The sequence below is a fragment of the Coffea arabica genome, chromosome 7e (assembly GCF_036785885.1).
Source record: "Coffea arabica cultivar ET-39 chromosome 7e, Coffea Arabica ET-39 HiFi, whole genome shotgun sequence".
NCBI classification, from domain to species: domain Eukaryota; kingdom Viridiplantae; phylum Streptophyta; class Magnoliopsida; order Gentianales; family Rubiaceae; genus Coffea; species Coffea arabica.
In genome coordinates this window covers 8693841-8709662 of record NC_092323.1, presented here as the reverse complement: position 1 = coordinate 8709662, position 15822 = coordinate 8693841, and the positions used below count along the sequence as shown (strand labels likewise).

At 35.0% G+C, this 15822-nt stretch overlaps 1 protein-coding gene across 2 annotated transcripts; it reads left to right on the top strand.

Moving 5' to 3' along the window:
- The first annotated feature begins 7976 nt into the window (after nt 1-7976).
- LOC113700213 (probable methyltransferase TCM_000336) lies at nt 7977-9975 on the top strand. 2 transcript variants are annotated; one of them, XM_027220733.2, is made up of 4 exons: nt 7977-8201; nt 8301-8711; nt 9135-9398; nt 9494-9975. In XM_027220733.2, exons 1-4 carry the CDS (start codon nt 8121-8123, stop codon nt 9830-9832), a joined length of 1095 nt encoding a protein of 364 aa, XP_027076534.1. In that variant the 5' UTR covers nt 7977-8120; the 3' UTR covers nt 9833-9975. The 2 variants fall into 2 exon arrangements, with proteins under 2 accessions (XP_027076534.1, XP_027076533.1); XM_027220732.2 differs by having other exon boundaries at nt 7979-8201; nt 9126-9398.
- Nucleotides 9976-15822: the final 5847 nt, after the last annotated feature.

Sequence of the window (15822 nt, the reverse complement as noted above, 5' to 3'; positions counted from 1 at the left end):
AAGTATTTTGGACTATTACGAAGTATTCATTATGTCGCTTTTGTGTGTGTGTGTGTGCGTGTTTTTTTTTTTTTTTTTTTTGAGAAATTGGTTAGAGCAAGGATTCTAAATGTAGTAGTGCCACGTAAGATTAAGTTGCATAAGATGAATGATTTTTCGAAATATCATTTTTTTGCGGTGTAGAAATTAGCATGAGCTACATGATGTTGTCAATTGTTCCCAGAGAAAATAGGGAAAAAAAAAATCTAAACACGGCTCTTATGAAAGAGAAGTGGTATAATAAAATTTATCACTTTTGCATTAAGAGGCAACCCTAAAAAAATTCTATTGTGCATTGCGTGTATACCCTAGAAGTGGTATAATAAAAGTTATCACTTTTGCATTAAAAGATAACCCTAAAAAAAATATGTCATTTGTGCGATACGTGTCTAGCCCTAGAAGTGGTATAATAAAATTTATCACATTAACTTTAAAATTTATCACTCTTCCGTATCCACCTCTCCACATCCTTTCCACTTTCAAATGCCAAACATAGGATTCGTGCATTATGTGTCCACCTCTCTACATCCTTTTCATTTTCAATTATCAGAATTTAATTGACAGTGAGCAAAATTCTAAAAGCCCACCCCTAACCACCAACATTACTGTAGAATTTTGATATTTCAATTGAAAGCAACCAACCTATCTTTTTTTCTTTTCTATTTTTTATGGCAAAAGCTAGGGCAATTTCTACGAATATTGTTAAATTCACATAAATATCTCAATTATGGTGTCCTTCGGAATAGTTTTCCTCACTTACGATTGCTGCATTTTCAAAATGCGGCGACCGTGAAACTGTATTTTACTTTCAATTTCTTTTTGCCGCGTTAGAAGTACTAAAAAGGACCGAAAAGAAAAAAAAAATTAATGCATTTCCAAAGTTTCCAAAAGTGGATGCACGACAGGCTTGTCCAAAAGTGGCTTGTGTTCAAGTTATCTGTTTTTGGTTATCTAATCTCTGGTTTTTTGTCATAATTAGTACACCCTCCCTTTTTTTTATAACTGACGTTTAAGAAATTTGCTCTAGTGTACTTTTATCTGTCGTTTTATTATCCCCATACAGTATTAATTATTTTTTCACAATTTTATCCTTTTATCTCTCTTTTCCAATACAGGGTTCTTAATTACTACTCCTAGTAATTATTGCATTGCTTTTGGCCTAGTAAAACAGCACCATTTAGTACTCTAGTGAGAGAAAATATAGGTGAATTGGACAATTAATGAGGGTACAAAAGGAAAGTAGTGTACAGATTTAAGCAATGAAAAACTTTTCTTAATTGGTGTGCAAAACCTTAAACGTCTGTTATAAAAAAAGGGAGGGAGTATAATATAAGCATATTCATATACTTTGGTTTTTTGTCATAATTAGTACTCCATATACATTCGCAGGGAAGACAAATAAACACAGAGACTGCGGTGGTACGCCCATATAGGTGCTTTTGGCAGCTAGTTATAGTGCTAAGGGTTAATCACAAAAACTCCCCCTAAAGTATAGTCACTTTTGCACTTTCTGCCCTATAATTATTTTTTTTCTCATTTTGTCCCCTAAATAGTTAGTCATCTTTAAAATTGTATAACGATGATGTTAAAAGGATATTAATACCCCTAAGAGCTAATTACAACAAATCACCTTAGACTATAGCATGTTTTGCGCTTTATCCCCTAACATCATTTTTTATCAACTTATTTGTTTGTGTTGAGATATGTCAACTTTTCCTATAGATTTTATCAGATTAAGTTTGATATCAGAATAATTTAGTTGGTAGAACAATAAGTCTTATTGTTAGGATATTTGTTAACCAAAATCATATTGGTTTGTTAACAAATATTTTAGCTAAGATTTGCTATCATGTTATCAAGTAGTTTTTGTTGAGATTTTCTAGAGAATTGTTAGCTGAAATTGTTTTAGTTTGTTTCTTTGTAAACACTATAAATAGGGTGTTGATGAATGAAGAAATTGAACTCATTTTCCAACTTCAATACAAGTCTCTTATAAACTTTTTTTGCAACACTAAGGTATTGTTTTTTAGTTTATGCCCCAAAAAACCAACAGTTTATTACTAAAATCATTAGTGAACTCCAATATTTGATAACATCCAAGATAATTAATATTTCAAAATTATTATTCCTAACATAATAATAAAAAAAATATTTTCATATATATGGTCCTAGATAATTTCATTCTATAATTACACTTTTTTTTAGATTGAGAAAGATATCTTGCTAATTTGACTTAATAATGGGAAAAAACAAACAAAATTTGTTATTAAAAAATTAAAATGTGAAAATATTTTTAAAAGTCTAAAAATGACTGGATATTGTCAGTTTCTCTTTGAAAATGTTCATACGGCTAAGTTTTTCTTTTAGTAGCTAGATTTTTTTATATGAAAATATACATTTTTTTTGTTAGTGATATTAAAAAAAGAGAAGCATTGTTAATTTGGTGTTCAAAGTTTCCAAAGCTATTCTTTTAATATAGATGCTTAGATGCTATTAGAATTATTTGGATTGCAAAATTTTTTTTGTTCTAAAAGGAGAGGAAAAAAAATAATTTCTTTTCATACAATTCCACAGGCGACTGTGAAATTATATATCATCTCCAAATCGTAAAACAATAAAAATACATTGAGCAAGACATAAACATCTGGAAACAAGAAGTACATGGAAGATACTTCAAAATGCAAATAACATCGTAACAATTACACACAAACAGAATAACCCCACCTTTAAAAATTGAACAATATCGGGCTGATGGTCTGAAAAGATCAAGATGCTATATCAACGTTTGATCAACGGCTAAGTTCATTTTCTCGTTTGTATCGATTCACATTGGTTTAACACGAAAAAAATTCCTTGGGGTTGCAGCATCCACTCTTGGATGTGGCAAATGGTCAATGACTGGAAGATGCATAAACAAAAAAAAAAGAAATAAAAATCTTTGGTCATCCTGACACTAAAAAATAATTCAAAATAAAACACCATAAATGAGATATTTTCTAAATTTAACCATAAATGTTTCTAGAAATTCGATTGAAAGCTACAAATAATTTGAATTGAACAGCTCATGAACGATATTCTAGCCGTTTGTTGTTTTCGAACGCCCATTTCACACAAAGGGAGCGCTGTGGCTCCGAACAACTTCCAATCCCTCAGAATTGGGGAGACTTTTGGACCTTACGCTTGACCTTTCACCTTCTATTTTAGGGCATCAGCCAGTAATTGCGTGTCCAATGAGGCCCATCATCTTCCACATACCCAAAAGTTAAATTTGTTGGATTGAAGAACATTTAACGGCTAGGATCAAATAAATTTCAGATCAATGATCCAAATCAGCCCAAATTATAAGAACTGAGAATAGTAACAAAAATTACTGATTTTAAATTTTAGTTTTTGTTAATTATTACTCAAAAACAAATGATAATATAAAAAAAATGATTATCTAAAATCAGAATTTACAATTAACTAAAATAATTAACTGAGAAAAGTACAGTTTTTGATGCATGATCTCTACAGCTTTATCTAACGCCAGAACAATAATTTTTAAATTGAAAGAAGCCCTAAGGCATCAAAAGAAGTGTGGTTAATCTATGGAAAAATTCCACCCTTTTTCTGTCAGAAAAAATTTTTTAAAAAAAAAGGAAAGAGAAAGCGGGAGAACAAACTATAACTTGTCACCATACCACAAAATTATTGGCTCTGAAATTGGCTTAGCATAAGAAGTCCACGCAGTAGCATATACATGTTAAACATATGCAAACTTTGCGTATAATTGTTGTGGGGACTGTGCCTAAAACGGCCAATGCTTTAGACATTTAGTGTTGCTGAATTTCAACTAGAAAATCAACTGAGCTTTTGGCTCCTAGCAACACAAAGAAGCTAGTCCAGTAAATAAAAAACACACGGATTTATTGTTTTAGTGGGATGCAATTATAGCATCAGTGAACTTGTGACAATGAATTAGGTCTTGCTTTGATTGCACAGTTTTGCATGGACAAGAGGCCCGAACACTCATCAGAAAACTGTTCGAAGCGGTTTTGTACAAATGCACAATATGTAACTTTGTATGTATATGCGGTGTAATTCATTTTCAATAACGTGTAATTATAAAACAAATTTTTGTAGGCTCCACACATGGTGTGAAAAATAATATACAAGAAGAAATTTGGATCTTTTTTTTTTTTGAGAAAAATGCAGTTTTGGTACCTAAATTTTGACGCACGAGCGGTTTTAGTCCCCAAATTTTGGATGAAAACAAATTTGGTACCCAAACTTTCAATTTTGAGCACATTAAGTACCCTTGACGATTTTTTTCCAAATTGTTACCGGAAAAAGCCATGTGACGGTCACGTGTCCGGCCAAAATGGAATTAAAAAAGGCAAAAAATGCAGTTTTGGTACCTAAACTTTGACGCACTAGCGGTTTTAGTCCCCAAATTTTGGATGAAAACAAATTTGGTACCCGAACTTTCAAATTTTGAGCACATTAAGTACCCTTGACTATTTTTTCCCAAATTATTATCGAAAAAAGCCATATGACAGTCACGTGTCCGGCCACAATTGTATAAAAAAAGGCCAAAAAATGTCAAATGCCATTATAATACTAGGTATTAAATTTAAGGACTAATAGCGTAATAAAGAAAAAATCCAAGGACTAAATAACATCACATGAGTCAACAAAACCCAAGAACCGATACAAATGAGCTCCAATTCCAGTTCATTAATCTAAGAATCAAGTCACAAAATTTGTCTGGAATTGGAGCTCATTTGTATCGGTTCTTGGGTTTTGTTGACTCATGTGATGTTATTTAGTCCTTGGATTTTTTTTTATTACGCTATTAGTCCTTAAATTTAATACTTAGTATTAGAATGGCATTTGATATTTTTTGGGCCTTTTTTTATACAATTGTGGCCGGACACGTGACTGTCATATGGCTTTTTTCGATAATAATTTGGGAAAAAATAGTCAATGGTACTTAATGTGCTCAAAATTTGAAAGTTCGCGTACCAAATTTGTTTTCTTCCAAAATTTGGGGACTAAAACCACTCGTGCGTCAAAGTTTAGGTACCAAAACTGCATTTTTGACCTTTTTTTATTCCATTTTGGCCGGACACGTGGCTTTTTCCGGTAACAATTTGGGAAAAAATTGTCAAGGGTACTTAATGTGCTCAAAATTTGAAAGTTCGGGTACCAAATTTGTTTTCGTCCAAAATTTGGGGACTAAAACCGCTCATGCGTCAAAGTTTAGGTACCAAAATTGCATTTTTCTCTTTTTTTTTTTGATTAAATCTTAGCTATGAACCTTCAAGAACGGTTTCCTACCCCTCGTCCGTTTCTCATCGAGACCTAACTTTCCCATATTGAGCAAATCATCATTACGAGAGTGAAACCTACAGTCAGCCCTAGCTCTAACCAAAGCCATCAGAAGTTTGGCATTGTTGATTACGCCATCCTCCATGCTTGTATACTTCAATTGGTTCACGCCATTTAAAAAGAATAGTACTAATAAAGTACAAGTCGAAGTGGAAAAATTCAAGACGAAAATGGTTGCGAGCAATTAATGGAAATGGAGTGAAGGTCAAAGGCGTTCGAGATAATGAGGCAGAAAAGATTATAGACATAGTGTATCCATTTTTGAATAATAGTGTAAGAGTATTTTAATAAGTAGTAATTCAGAGTAAATAATTTGACATTTTTATACTATAGAAAAGTAATATTTATTACTGTTTGTGTAGACTTAAGATGGTTAAATTAGAGTTACTCGAAGCGTTCCGATCTTGTATAATTTAAATTTTTACCTTGTTAATAAATTTGAGTCCATCGAGAACAGTTATTATAAAGGAATGCGACTGACAAAGTGACAATGCCCTAGGCCTTATTTCCAAGGCATGAAGTTTGATGGACAGTGGTGTAAAGAAAAGGTACTGTGTCGAGGCCCCGACATCTAAGTAGACAAGAGCAACATAATAATTGCCAACCGCATTACCATGGGGAGATGCAAAAGTCTGGAAAAGAAAGAAAGAAAGAAAGCCGAGCAAAATTTCCGCAGTTGTGGGTCACTCTCACTAGCTTGTCTTGTGCTCCTCCTTGTGCGGTCTGAAATGATCATTGATGTAATGGACGTAATGCACATTTCAAGCACTCAAAAAGATGAACAGCACAAGTCAATTGGCGACTCTGTTGAGTTATCCGGCAAAAGTATAAGATGCGGTCCTAATTGCATGTCACGAGTCCTAACTTTTGCACTTGCAATTAAATACGGATGACGTGTAGGACCAACTTAGATGATTCACCGCGCAGAAATGTAATCGAGGGTGGATTTGATAAAACTGAAATTTAAAATATGATTTCGTTAAATTTGTGAATTATTAAGTCGTATTCACATTAGGTGATAATAAGTGAATAACTCATCACTTATTTTTTGGAGTAAAATTTGTTTAGAAAATTCAACGCCGCTTAATGAATTCAGATGTTATAATTTTGATTATCAAACATTACAATCAAATATTTGTTGATAAAAGGTTAAATTTTCAATGTGTGACTAAAATTTCACTCCGACTCTAGGCGTGAGTAGTTTTTTTTTTTTTTTTTTAAACTCTAGGCTTGAGTGTGACATTGTGGTATGAGCTGCACCAATCTATGCGCGGTTTAGGCCGGTAGGATCAGCCAAAAGTAGCGAGGCGAGCTAATGAATTACTACTACTCTAGTGAGCCAAATGGGGATTGGATCCCCTTGCGTCCTACTCCATTATTGTTGAATCTTGACAACCAAGGGAGAATTGATGTTTCGAAGAAACTAGCGGTACGGTCCCCCCCCCCCCCCCACCCCACACCCAAAGCCTACGTTCGGAAATGAGAATGCCCCTCTCAGTTAATCTGGACTTATTCTGTTTGGCCTTTGGTGTCCCTCTGCTGACACTTGTCGGAGGCTGGTGCTTTCGAGAAGACGGGGAAGTTAACAATTATATTCCCCAATTTCTGACAAAGTTAAACTGATTTGATTGATTGAGAAGCTGTACAAAGTTACACGAGTGACTTGGGCGTGCAATCTAGTACTGGAACTGTCTGATCCCAAACGCACTTTATCTACATCACGCATCAATTCCTCCTTAAAAGTCAAGAAACCAAAAAGCCCTCTCCTCCATTTTCTGATCTTTGTTTGCTATCCAGTCCCCCTTGGATGTCAGATTGTCGATATATACGAGCAAGCACTCCATTGCCATTTGTTATATTGCCACTTACAGTTTTGACTTTTCTCTTTGAGCAGTGATATTCAATCCAAAACTCCGAGCAGAAGTTTTATCGTGCAACTTTTAACTGCTATCTTGTAAAAATCTGAGGTAAAGATGAGTTTAAGCTCCAGATATGAACCTAATATTGTACGTAGAACTTATGTTTACGGTAGGATGTTAAATGTACTTGAACTCTGCATAACTTCTAGGATTCGTGTTTACTTTACTTCATATTCGGAAATTGGAGTTCCAACCGCATGCTATCATTCTTCCAAAATCATATATACCACTGAAGCCATGGAAAAACATAACATATAAACAATTTGCAGAGACACATTAAGGCCATGAATAAACAAATTAACTTCATTCTTGAGCAAAAGATCTTGATATAATTGTGTCTCAATTCAACGAATCTCTTGGCGGGCGTGAGAGAAAAAAGTATTGCACGACCAAGAAGTAGTGGAGATGAGTTGGTAATTTAGCTGGTCATTTCGCACCAAAATTGCCGAGGAACAGTCTCAAGCAATCAAAAATGAACATTATTGACTTCGTTTATATTTTTTTAAACGGAGTGATCAATTCCAGGCGCAAAATTGACAAGCAGCACAGTGGTCAAACTAGCTTACTTTTATTTAAATAATTAACGGTAGCATCTTTTTGTTTAGTAGTCAAACTATGAACACTTCGACTATTGATCAGTCTCGGGACATGTTGGAAGAGTGGGAAGAGAGAAAAAAGAAAGAAAGAAAAAAAAACAGCGTGCCCTTATCACATATCGTATCTTTAAAAGGAGATAAGATGATGTTTACCACCAGGCAATAGTAAAGCATAAAGCTTACAAATTTTCCCATAATGAAAATGGACGTTGAAAAAATTTTCCGCATGAAAGGTGGGGTGGGGAAGACTAGCTATTCCAAAAATTCTTCTCTACAGGTTCGTGTTTTCCGGTCATAATTTTCTTTTCTTTCAATCTCTGGAATTTTACTATCTTCACAAAAGCTGAAATTCCCTTTATTTTTTGTTCAATGGCAGAAGAAGGCTTCTGATAAGGTGAAATACATAACCCTGGAGACCATCGAACAAGTTTATCTGACCGCAAAACCAAAGAGCTTAGGCATAGCTGACTTGGGTTGCTCCTCAGGACCCAACACATTGTCAAACATTAGAGAAATAGTGGATGCAATTGAAGAGATCAGTCGCAGAACCTTGCAACCAGCACCTGAATTTCGAGTGTACCTAAATGATCTTCCCACCAATGACTTTAATGCTATATTCCAGGCCTTACCAGATTTCTATGGTGGCCTCAAGAATGGAAGAAGCAATCAGGGGGCGCCTCCGTCTATATACATAGCTGGTTATCCTGGATCATTTTATGGAAGACTTTTCCCTGATAACTGCTTGCACTTCATATATTCCTCCTACAGTTTGCACTGGCTATCCAGGGTTTGTTAATTCTTCCCACGTTGACCTTTTGCTTTATTTTCTGATAACCAATAGTTGAATCTGCATTTGAGAAAAAATATACCAACTAACACATAGTTAAATTACAGTCTACGCTCCACACACTAATGGGACATCATCAGTCAATTACTTTTTTCTTCTCCCTTAACATTTTGGATCTGGTCGATTTACCTTAATATGGTTGCATTTTGTCCGTTAAATTTAGACGGATTCAAGATTCTCGTCCCCTTTCCTCCTTGTCATATTAGTTGAGTTCCGATACAAACCTATTTTCCCCTGAGAACAGCACACACGTCAATTTTCTTGAAATAGCATAAAGTGAAAAGTTAAGAAAATTAGGTACCTCTAACATGCATGTACTTTCTAATCAAAGTTGTCATGTATAACATTCCTTAGGTTCCTCAGGGTCTTTATGATGAGACATGCAGACCAATCAACAAAGGCAGCATATATATTTCTGATAACAGTCCTCCAGAGGTGCCCAAAGCATACTCCAAACAGTTCCAGGAAGATTTCTCACTGTTCTTGCATTCAAGGTCAAAGGAGCTTGTTAGTGGAGGTGGGATGGTGCTGATTTTGTTGGCAAGGAAAGGTCCTAGTCATATTGATAGAGGAAATTCATTCTTCTGGGAAATTCTCTACAGATCTTTAGCCTCTTTGGTTCGCAAGGTAATGACACTTCGTGAGCAATTAAGCATTTTCATTCACAATCTAGGAACTTTTTAACGTGGAATTATTTATCAAAAGCGTTGCTTGATGCACAGGGAGATGTTGAGGAGGAAAAACTGGATTCATATGATGTTCATTTTTATGCGCCATCCAAGGAGGAATTGGAAGATTTGATTAAAAAGGAGGGGTCCCTGAAATTGGAAGGGGTTGAAATGTTTGAAATTGAGAAAGATGTTTGTGATGGTAGCGCTACAAGCTATGGAACAAGGGTTGCTATGACTGTTAGGGCTATTCAGGAATCAATGATCGCCCACCATTTTGGTGATGCAATCGTTGATGATTTGTTTGATATATATGGAAGGATGGTTGATGAAGAAATGGCCAAAGAAGATATTAGGCCTATGACTTCAGTTGTTGTCCTTCGAAAACTATGACAGGAAGTTTGTGCCGAAATTAATGAATCCAGTCAGGCCTGATATAAGTAATGTTAAAAAGTAGTGTAATGTTTGTGTAGTTTAAGTTTTGGAAATTGTATATGAATAATGTTAATATGTTCTAGTTTGCTCTTTAATCTCAATATTATGGACCCGTACTTTCTCTTCCAAACGCAAAAAGGCTTTCAATTTTCAAAGTGTAGAACAAAAGCGTTGTTATCGGATACAAAGAAAGCACGCCTTTGGTTTAAATAGGTCATGGTTCTGCGGTCCTACTCTGATTGCCAATCACGCCTCAGATGTAACAGTGTCTAAAAAAAAGTGAAAAATGGAGTGGTCGCTCAGCATTTTTTTTTTTAATAAAAAAACAACCTCCCACCAAAGTTCAAGATGGAGTAATCTCTCAGCATTTTTTTTTTTTAAAATTACCTCCCACCCCTCCCTACCCCTTTACTGTCCCCAATTGTCACGACTATCCCTTTACTGTCCCCAATTGTCAGGACCAAGATTCAAATCTTAAATTTGATAATAGTAAAAACTATCTACGGATCAAACTTTTCCGATTAAAAGGAAATGCTCGTTTATCCTGGTCCAACCTCCATCAAAATAGTTGAAAACGTTTTTCTTCATTTTTTTCCTTGATTGGAAAAAAGGAAAAGAAGGGTTTAAAACTCAAGTCTAGGATATCTCCATTGGACTTCCCAATTGCAATTCCAACCACGCCTTCCAAGTTCAGCTTAGTTTTGACAAAGGATACAACCAAGCTTTCTTGGCTCAACTGTAAAGTAGAACCCTACCCTTCGTTTTTGGAGAATGAATATGGATCGTTTACTTAGCACAGGGACATGGTTTCTCAAGCATATGATTGATCAAACTAGTGTGTATGTAATTTATTATAAAGCCTATAAGTTCCACTTAAAAATATTTGATACCAAAGTTGTTTGCATGGAGATTTTGTTAATGTGAATTTCGCATAACAAACATACGACTACTACTACAAAACTTTGACTGAGCCTTGTAGGAATTTTTTTTTTTTCAATTGCTCTAACAACAATAATGGAAAAAAAAAAAGAGTGCTTAAATACCAACCATTTCCAATAAATTCTGAATTATTTCAGGACGATTTTGAATTCAAAATAAATTATTGCTATCAGCCATGCAAGATTCTCCGTCTGACTACAATGGCGTGGAAGAAAGATGCACAAGTTCGCATGAGAAGTGAAAGCCCAGAACAACCTCATGCCTCCACAGTTAGACCAGACTTTGGGCCCCATAAATTCGACAATGGCCCAATAACTTTCTGGATACTTTTACGCGTGAAACAAATACGATCCAACATTGGCTTATGAGAAATAACTCCCAAGACAAATAAACAATGTACCTTTTTTTTCTTTTTTTTGGTAGCAAAGCAAAGTAATCAATTTATTGTATTGCACGTTAAATAGCTTATAAATTGGTTCAAATAAAATTACCAGATCAAACTTCACATGCAAAATATAATTGCAAGTGAAAAGTTGTTAAATAGTTTTCTTCAAAACCCTTGGTCGTATGGTGAAACTTTTTATATTCTCACAAACAAATCCATCATACAAAGTTTCTGCTCATGTTGCTCTCCAGGATCTATGGACGTTCAGCATCTGGCTTGAGTTCAGTCCACTCAAATGCAAAAATGAAACTATTGAAATTAGTTCAGTGGTTAGAAAAGGACTTTTAAAACGTTCGGGATTAAAATCTGAAATCTGACAATTGAGAGTGATAATGGTGTGAGGAGGGTGGGAGGTAAGAAAAGAAACAAAGGAAGAAGTGCAAAATGAAAAAAGATTCATGAACGAGTCAAATAATGGAATCGCTATCCAAAAGCAAATTGTTGCAAAATGCCCCAATAGATTCACAGTTTTTGCAAGATTTGTATAATGACCAAACGAGTTGCTTGTGCAGTTCCGCCTCAGTACAGGAGAATTACGCAAGAATAGTACAGGATATATTTAGTCCAGCTGAAATCCATTTAGATGAGGTTGGTCAAAATCTCCCGGAAATTTTTTCATTACCAACAACCATCATCGGAACGGTTTACAATAATGATTTCAATAACACATGGAAAGTGTCAAAAACTACAGAGCATTTGATTTTGTAATTAAAAATTCGTGCTCAAGATTGGGCAACACCCCTCAAAATGCGATGGCAAACACAAGATATTGAGGGTGACAATTACATTTCTTGGCTTGGCTTCAGATATGATGACTAGGTGCAAAATCCAACTTGATCCACAAGTTTCAACGTAGAAAATAGTCACAGCACATCCAGCCTCAATTCAATAATGTACACCAAAATGAAGGGAAAAAGAGTACATATTTATACATAGGGAAAATGATCGGCTTCATCCTTCACGTTTCATAAAAATATTTTTTTCGTCCCTTACTTTTAAAATGAAGCAATTTCGTCCTTGACATTTAAAAACTGAAATTATTACATCCCTGAACCCAAATTTTAATCTGAATCAAACCACCAATCAACCTGAGTACAAATTTTGGAGGTGTAATTGGTAGATCACTTGGTTAACTCAACTTGATATTCATGTGAAATTTAATGAACCTAAAAAAAAATTATAACATAAAAAAGAAAGATTAATCTTTCCTACATTATCATTGTATACACTGACGGTTTTATGTATTGCCATATCATTTTAATTTAAATTTAAACACCAAATTTTATATTTATGATACACATCTAGATTCGCAAGCGGATATACTAACGGTGCATGAAAAAATTTACCCAAAAAAACTCTGCTATTCCAAGATAAAGAATGGCTTTTTATGTTATAATTTTTATTTTTTTGGTTTAATAAATGTCATTTGAATATGATGAAGTTGACCGAATGATCTATGAATTTTATTTCCGAAATTTATTACTGGGTTATTGAATGGTTTGATTCAGATTGAAAATTAAGTTCAGGGATGTAATAGCTTTAATTTTTAAATGTCAGGGATGAATTTGCTTCATTTTAAAAGTGAGGGATGAAAAGAATATTTTTGCGAAATATGAGGGATGAAACATGTCATTTTCCCTTATACATAATCCTAGTTTTCTAATGTCATTTCCAGATGAAGATGTATGAAGAAGCAGTACTAATTATTATGGGTGCCTAAAATACACGCAAGCAAAAGCTGAATATATCCATCTATACCTCGCTTTAAATAACCACTCAAAGCCAAAGCAAAATGAGTTTAACCGTCCGGTTTTATGATTTTAAGGGCTTCCTGCCAAATCCTATCAGATCTGCTTTACCCTACTTCACAATATCCTTAATTAATCAAATTTGGCAATTAAATGGATTCTCATCAGTCACCACTTCATTCGCGTCTCGCAATGTTGATTGAGGGGGAAAAAAAAACAGAAAGAAAGAAAGGGGGTGATATATGCATATTGGTGGGGAAAAAATTTGGAATCTACTGTGGAAGCTGAATTACAGGGTCCCTCTACATAGTGCTAGCCTTGTTTCTACAAACTGTCATGGTCCCTTGAGAAGACACGCACGAAACTGTAACTAGTGGTACAAAATGTTTGGTTGTTGATATCCAGTTGAGCAAGACTGGATAGGTGGTGGATCCCAGCGTTCTCTTTCTTTTTCATGTAAAAGCAGTCTTATGCTCCAAGTTTTTACAAGAATTTTACTTACGCTTGACTCCCTGATTAATCCTTATGCACAGGAGTGGATGACCAGATCTCTACAGCTGTTTATTGCTGCATGTACAGGAATTCAACTGCCTGGCTGTGTCTTGTTTTACATGCAGCCAAATCATGAAGAATTGCAGTTGTTTGCATGCCTGAGATTCTTCATCATGAGAAAAGTTGAAACACCGTTACTCGTCACCTTGTACATGGTTTTATAACCAAGTAATGATCAGCATGCGGTGCTGCAGCTTAACATTAATATCCTCAGCCCATTCATCCTAAAGATTAAACATAAACTTAGCAGATGATCAACATAACTGACCACAATTTCGTTTGGTTAGTGGTAGCCAATGCAAGCCAGTAATCTTTACGTATTATAGTTTAAATAAAGAATAAATTGTACTAAAACTTTTGATTATGTGATCCTGATACCCTTTTATCTGGACATAAGAATGAGCTCAGAATTTAACAAAGGCGGCAGCGACAAACTAACAAACATCCAGAGAAGTATGGTAATTGATAGAGGTTCAAGAGGAGCAAGCCTTTATCAATGAATATCAGGACTCATTTTCCAGCTTAAATTGACGACAAAAAGTACTTGAAGATTTGGCGCTGAATCAACCATTGGAATATATGCTTTACGTTGAGACTTACAACCACAACAATCACCATACGGAATTGGATACCGGTGATGGCGAATTTAGTTGGATTTTTTTTTTCTCTTGCTTCCCTAGTACTGATCACCTATCATGTCTAGTTCAAGGGACATGGCAAGTAGATACCATAATGGCTGGTTACTGCATGTTAACAAGAATTAGGTACCAGAATTGATCTGAAGAAAGTTTGACAAATCACTCTTAGTTCTGATAAATGCTTGACGACTGACGAGGGGTGTGAAATATACCGAACATATTCGGGCACCAGAATATGTTCTTTTTCGATGTGCTGCTTTACTTCCCCTGCCCCGTAAACTAATAATTAAGGATCCCAAAAAAAAAAAAAAGAGGGTGAAAGCAATTCTTACACTATAGTAATTATCTAGATATACATTCTGTTAACCATTGTATAGTACAAAATCGTTGGTGTTAATATCTCAGGATGATATTAGATAGACATAGGGATACGTGCCATTTTGGAGTTAATTTAACTATGAATAATTGAGTTGCTTATCTATCAAAAGTTCCCTTTTCGAATTAAATTCTCTGACTTTCCCGATAATGCAGGCCGGTGCCTCATTAAAAAGGAAAACGCCAACAAATATACGCAATGGACGGATGGAGGCCTTGCCTTCTTCTTTTGGCACCCACCATTTCCCCCTTCAGACACCCTTTTCCCTGTCCTCTCACCCCATAGAGAAACAAAAAGATAAACAGAGGAAAAGAAAGTACACGGCCTTGATAAGAACATTATTGCGTGCCAAAGAAAAAGGTTGTGTCTCCCTGAGCTTCTTTTTGTATTCCATAAGGTAGTTTAATCGTTACGTTAAAAATATAAAAATATATATATATCCCCCAAATCATTCACTGTGGAAATTGTAATCATTGTGCCCGCCAAGTTTTGGAGGAAAAGGAAAGGAAGAAGATCAAGAAAAAAGCGAGGAAGATTTAAAGAGCAGAAATAAATAACCCTTTACTAATACTACTATTACTACTAAAGTGAAAAAGTGTGCTTTGAGGGATTGCGGATGTAGTGAAAGTAAAATGGGAGTGGAGCACTCACTATTAGAACTTTTCCCACCTCCGGTTACTTTATGTGCTCGTACGTTGTTTACCTAGACAACTCCCGTGCTTTCTCCTCTATGGTGAGGAGGATGGCCATGGAAAATTTTGTTCTGTAACTGTAACAACACAATTGAGGGGTTTCTTCTACTTTATTTCTTCTAGTAGGTAACGTGTCGGTATAAAGTACAATTTTATGGCAGTCAATTATTGGTCCGGTGAGGATAAAGAGGAAAAGACTGCTAACGAAGTCTCGATGATATATGATCTCAGGATCAAGATAGAATCCTACCATGTCGATTGTTTTATATGTGGACTTGGCTTCGCCAAAGTGCATAACTATTCGAGGTTTGTAGGTGTAGAGGCGGGGAAAATTAGTGTCTGACTCATACATGGCCCAATTATGTCGAACTAAAATTGTGTGTCTAGGGTCGTAGATAAGAAGGTTTATCTCAGAATTATGAGATTTGTTATTAATGAATAAAGTTAGTACCAAATTTATTATGAGATTTGTTATTAATGAATAAATAGTAATAAACTACTACCAAACTTGTTTTCACTAACTTAATATGAGATAATCACCAAACTATTATTCTTATC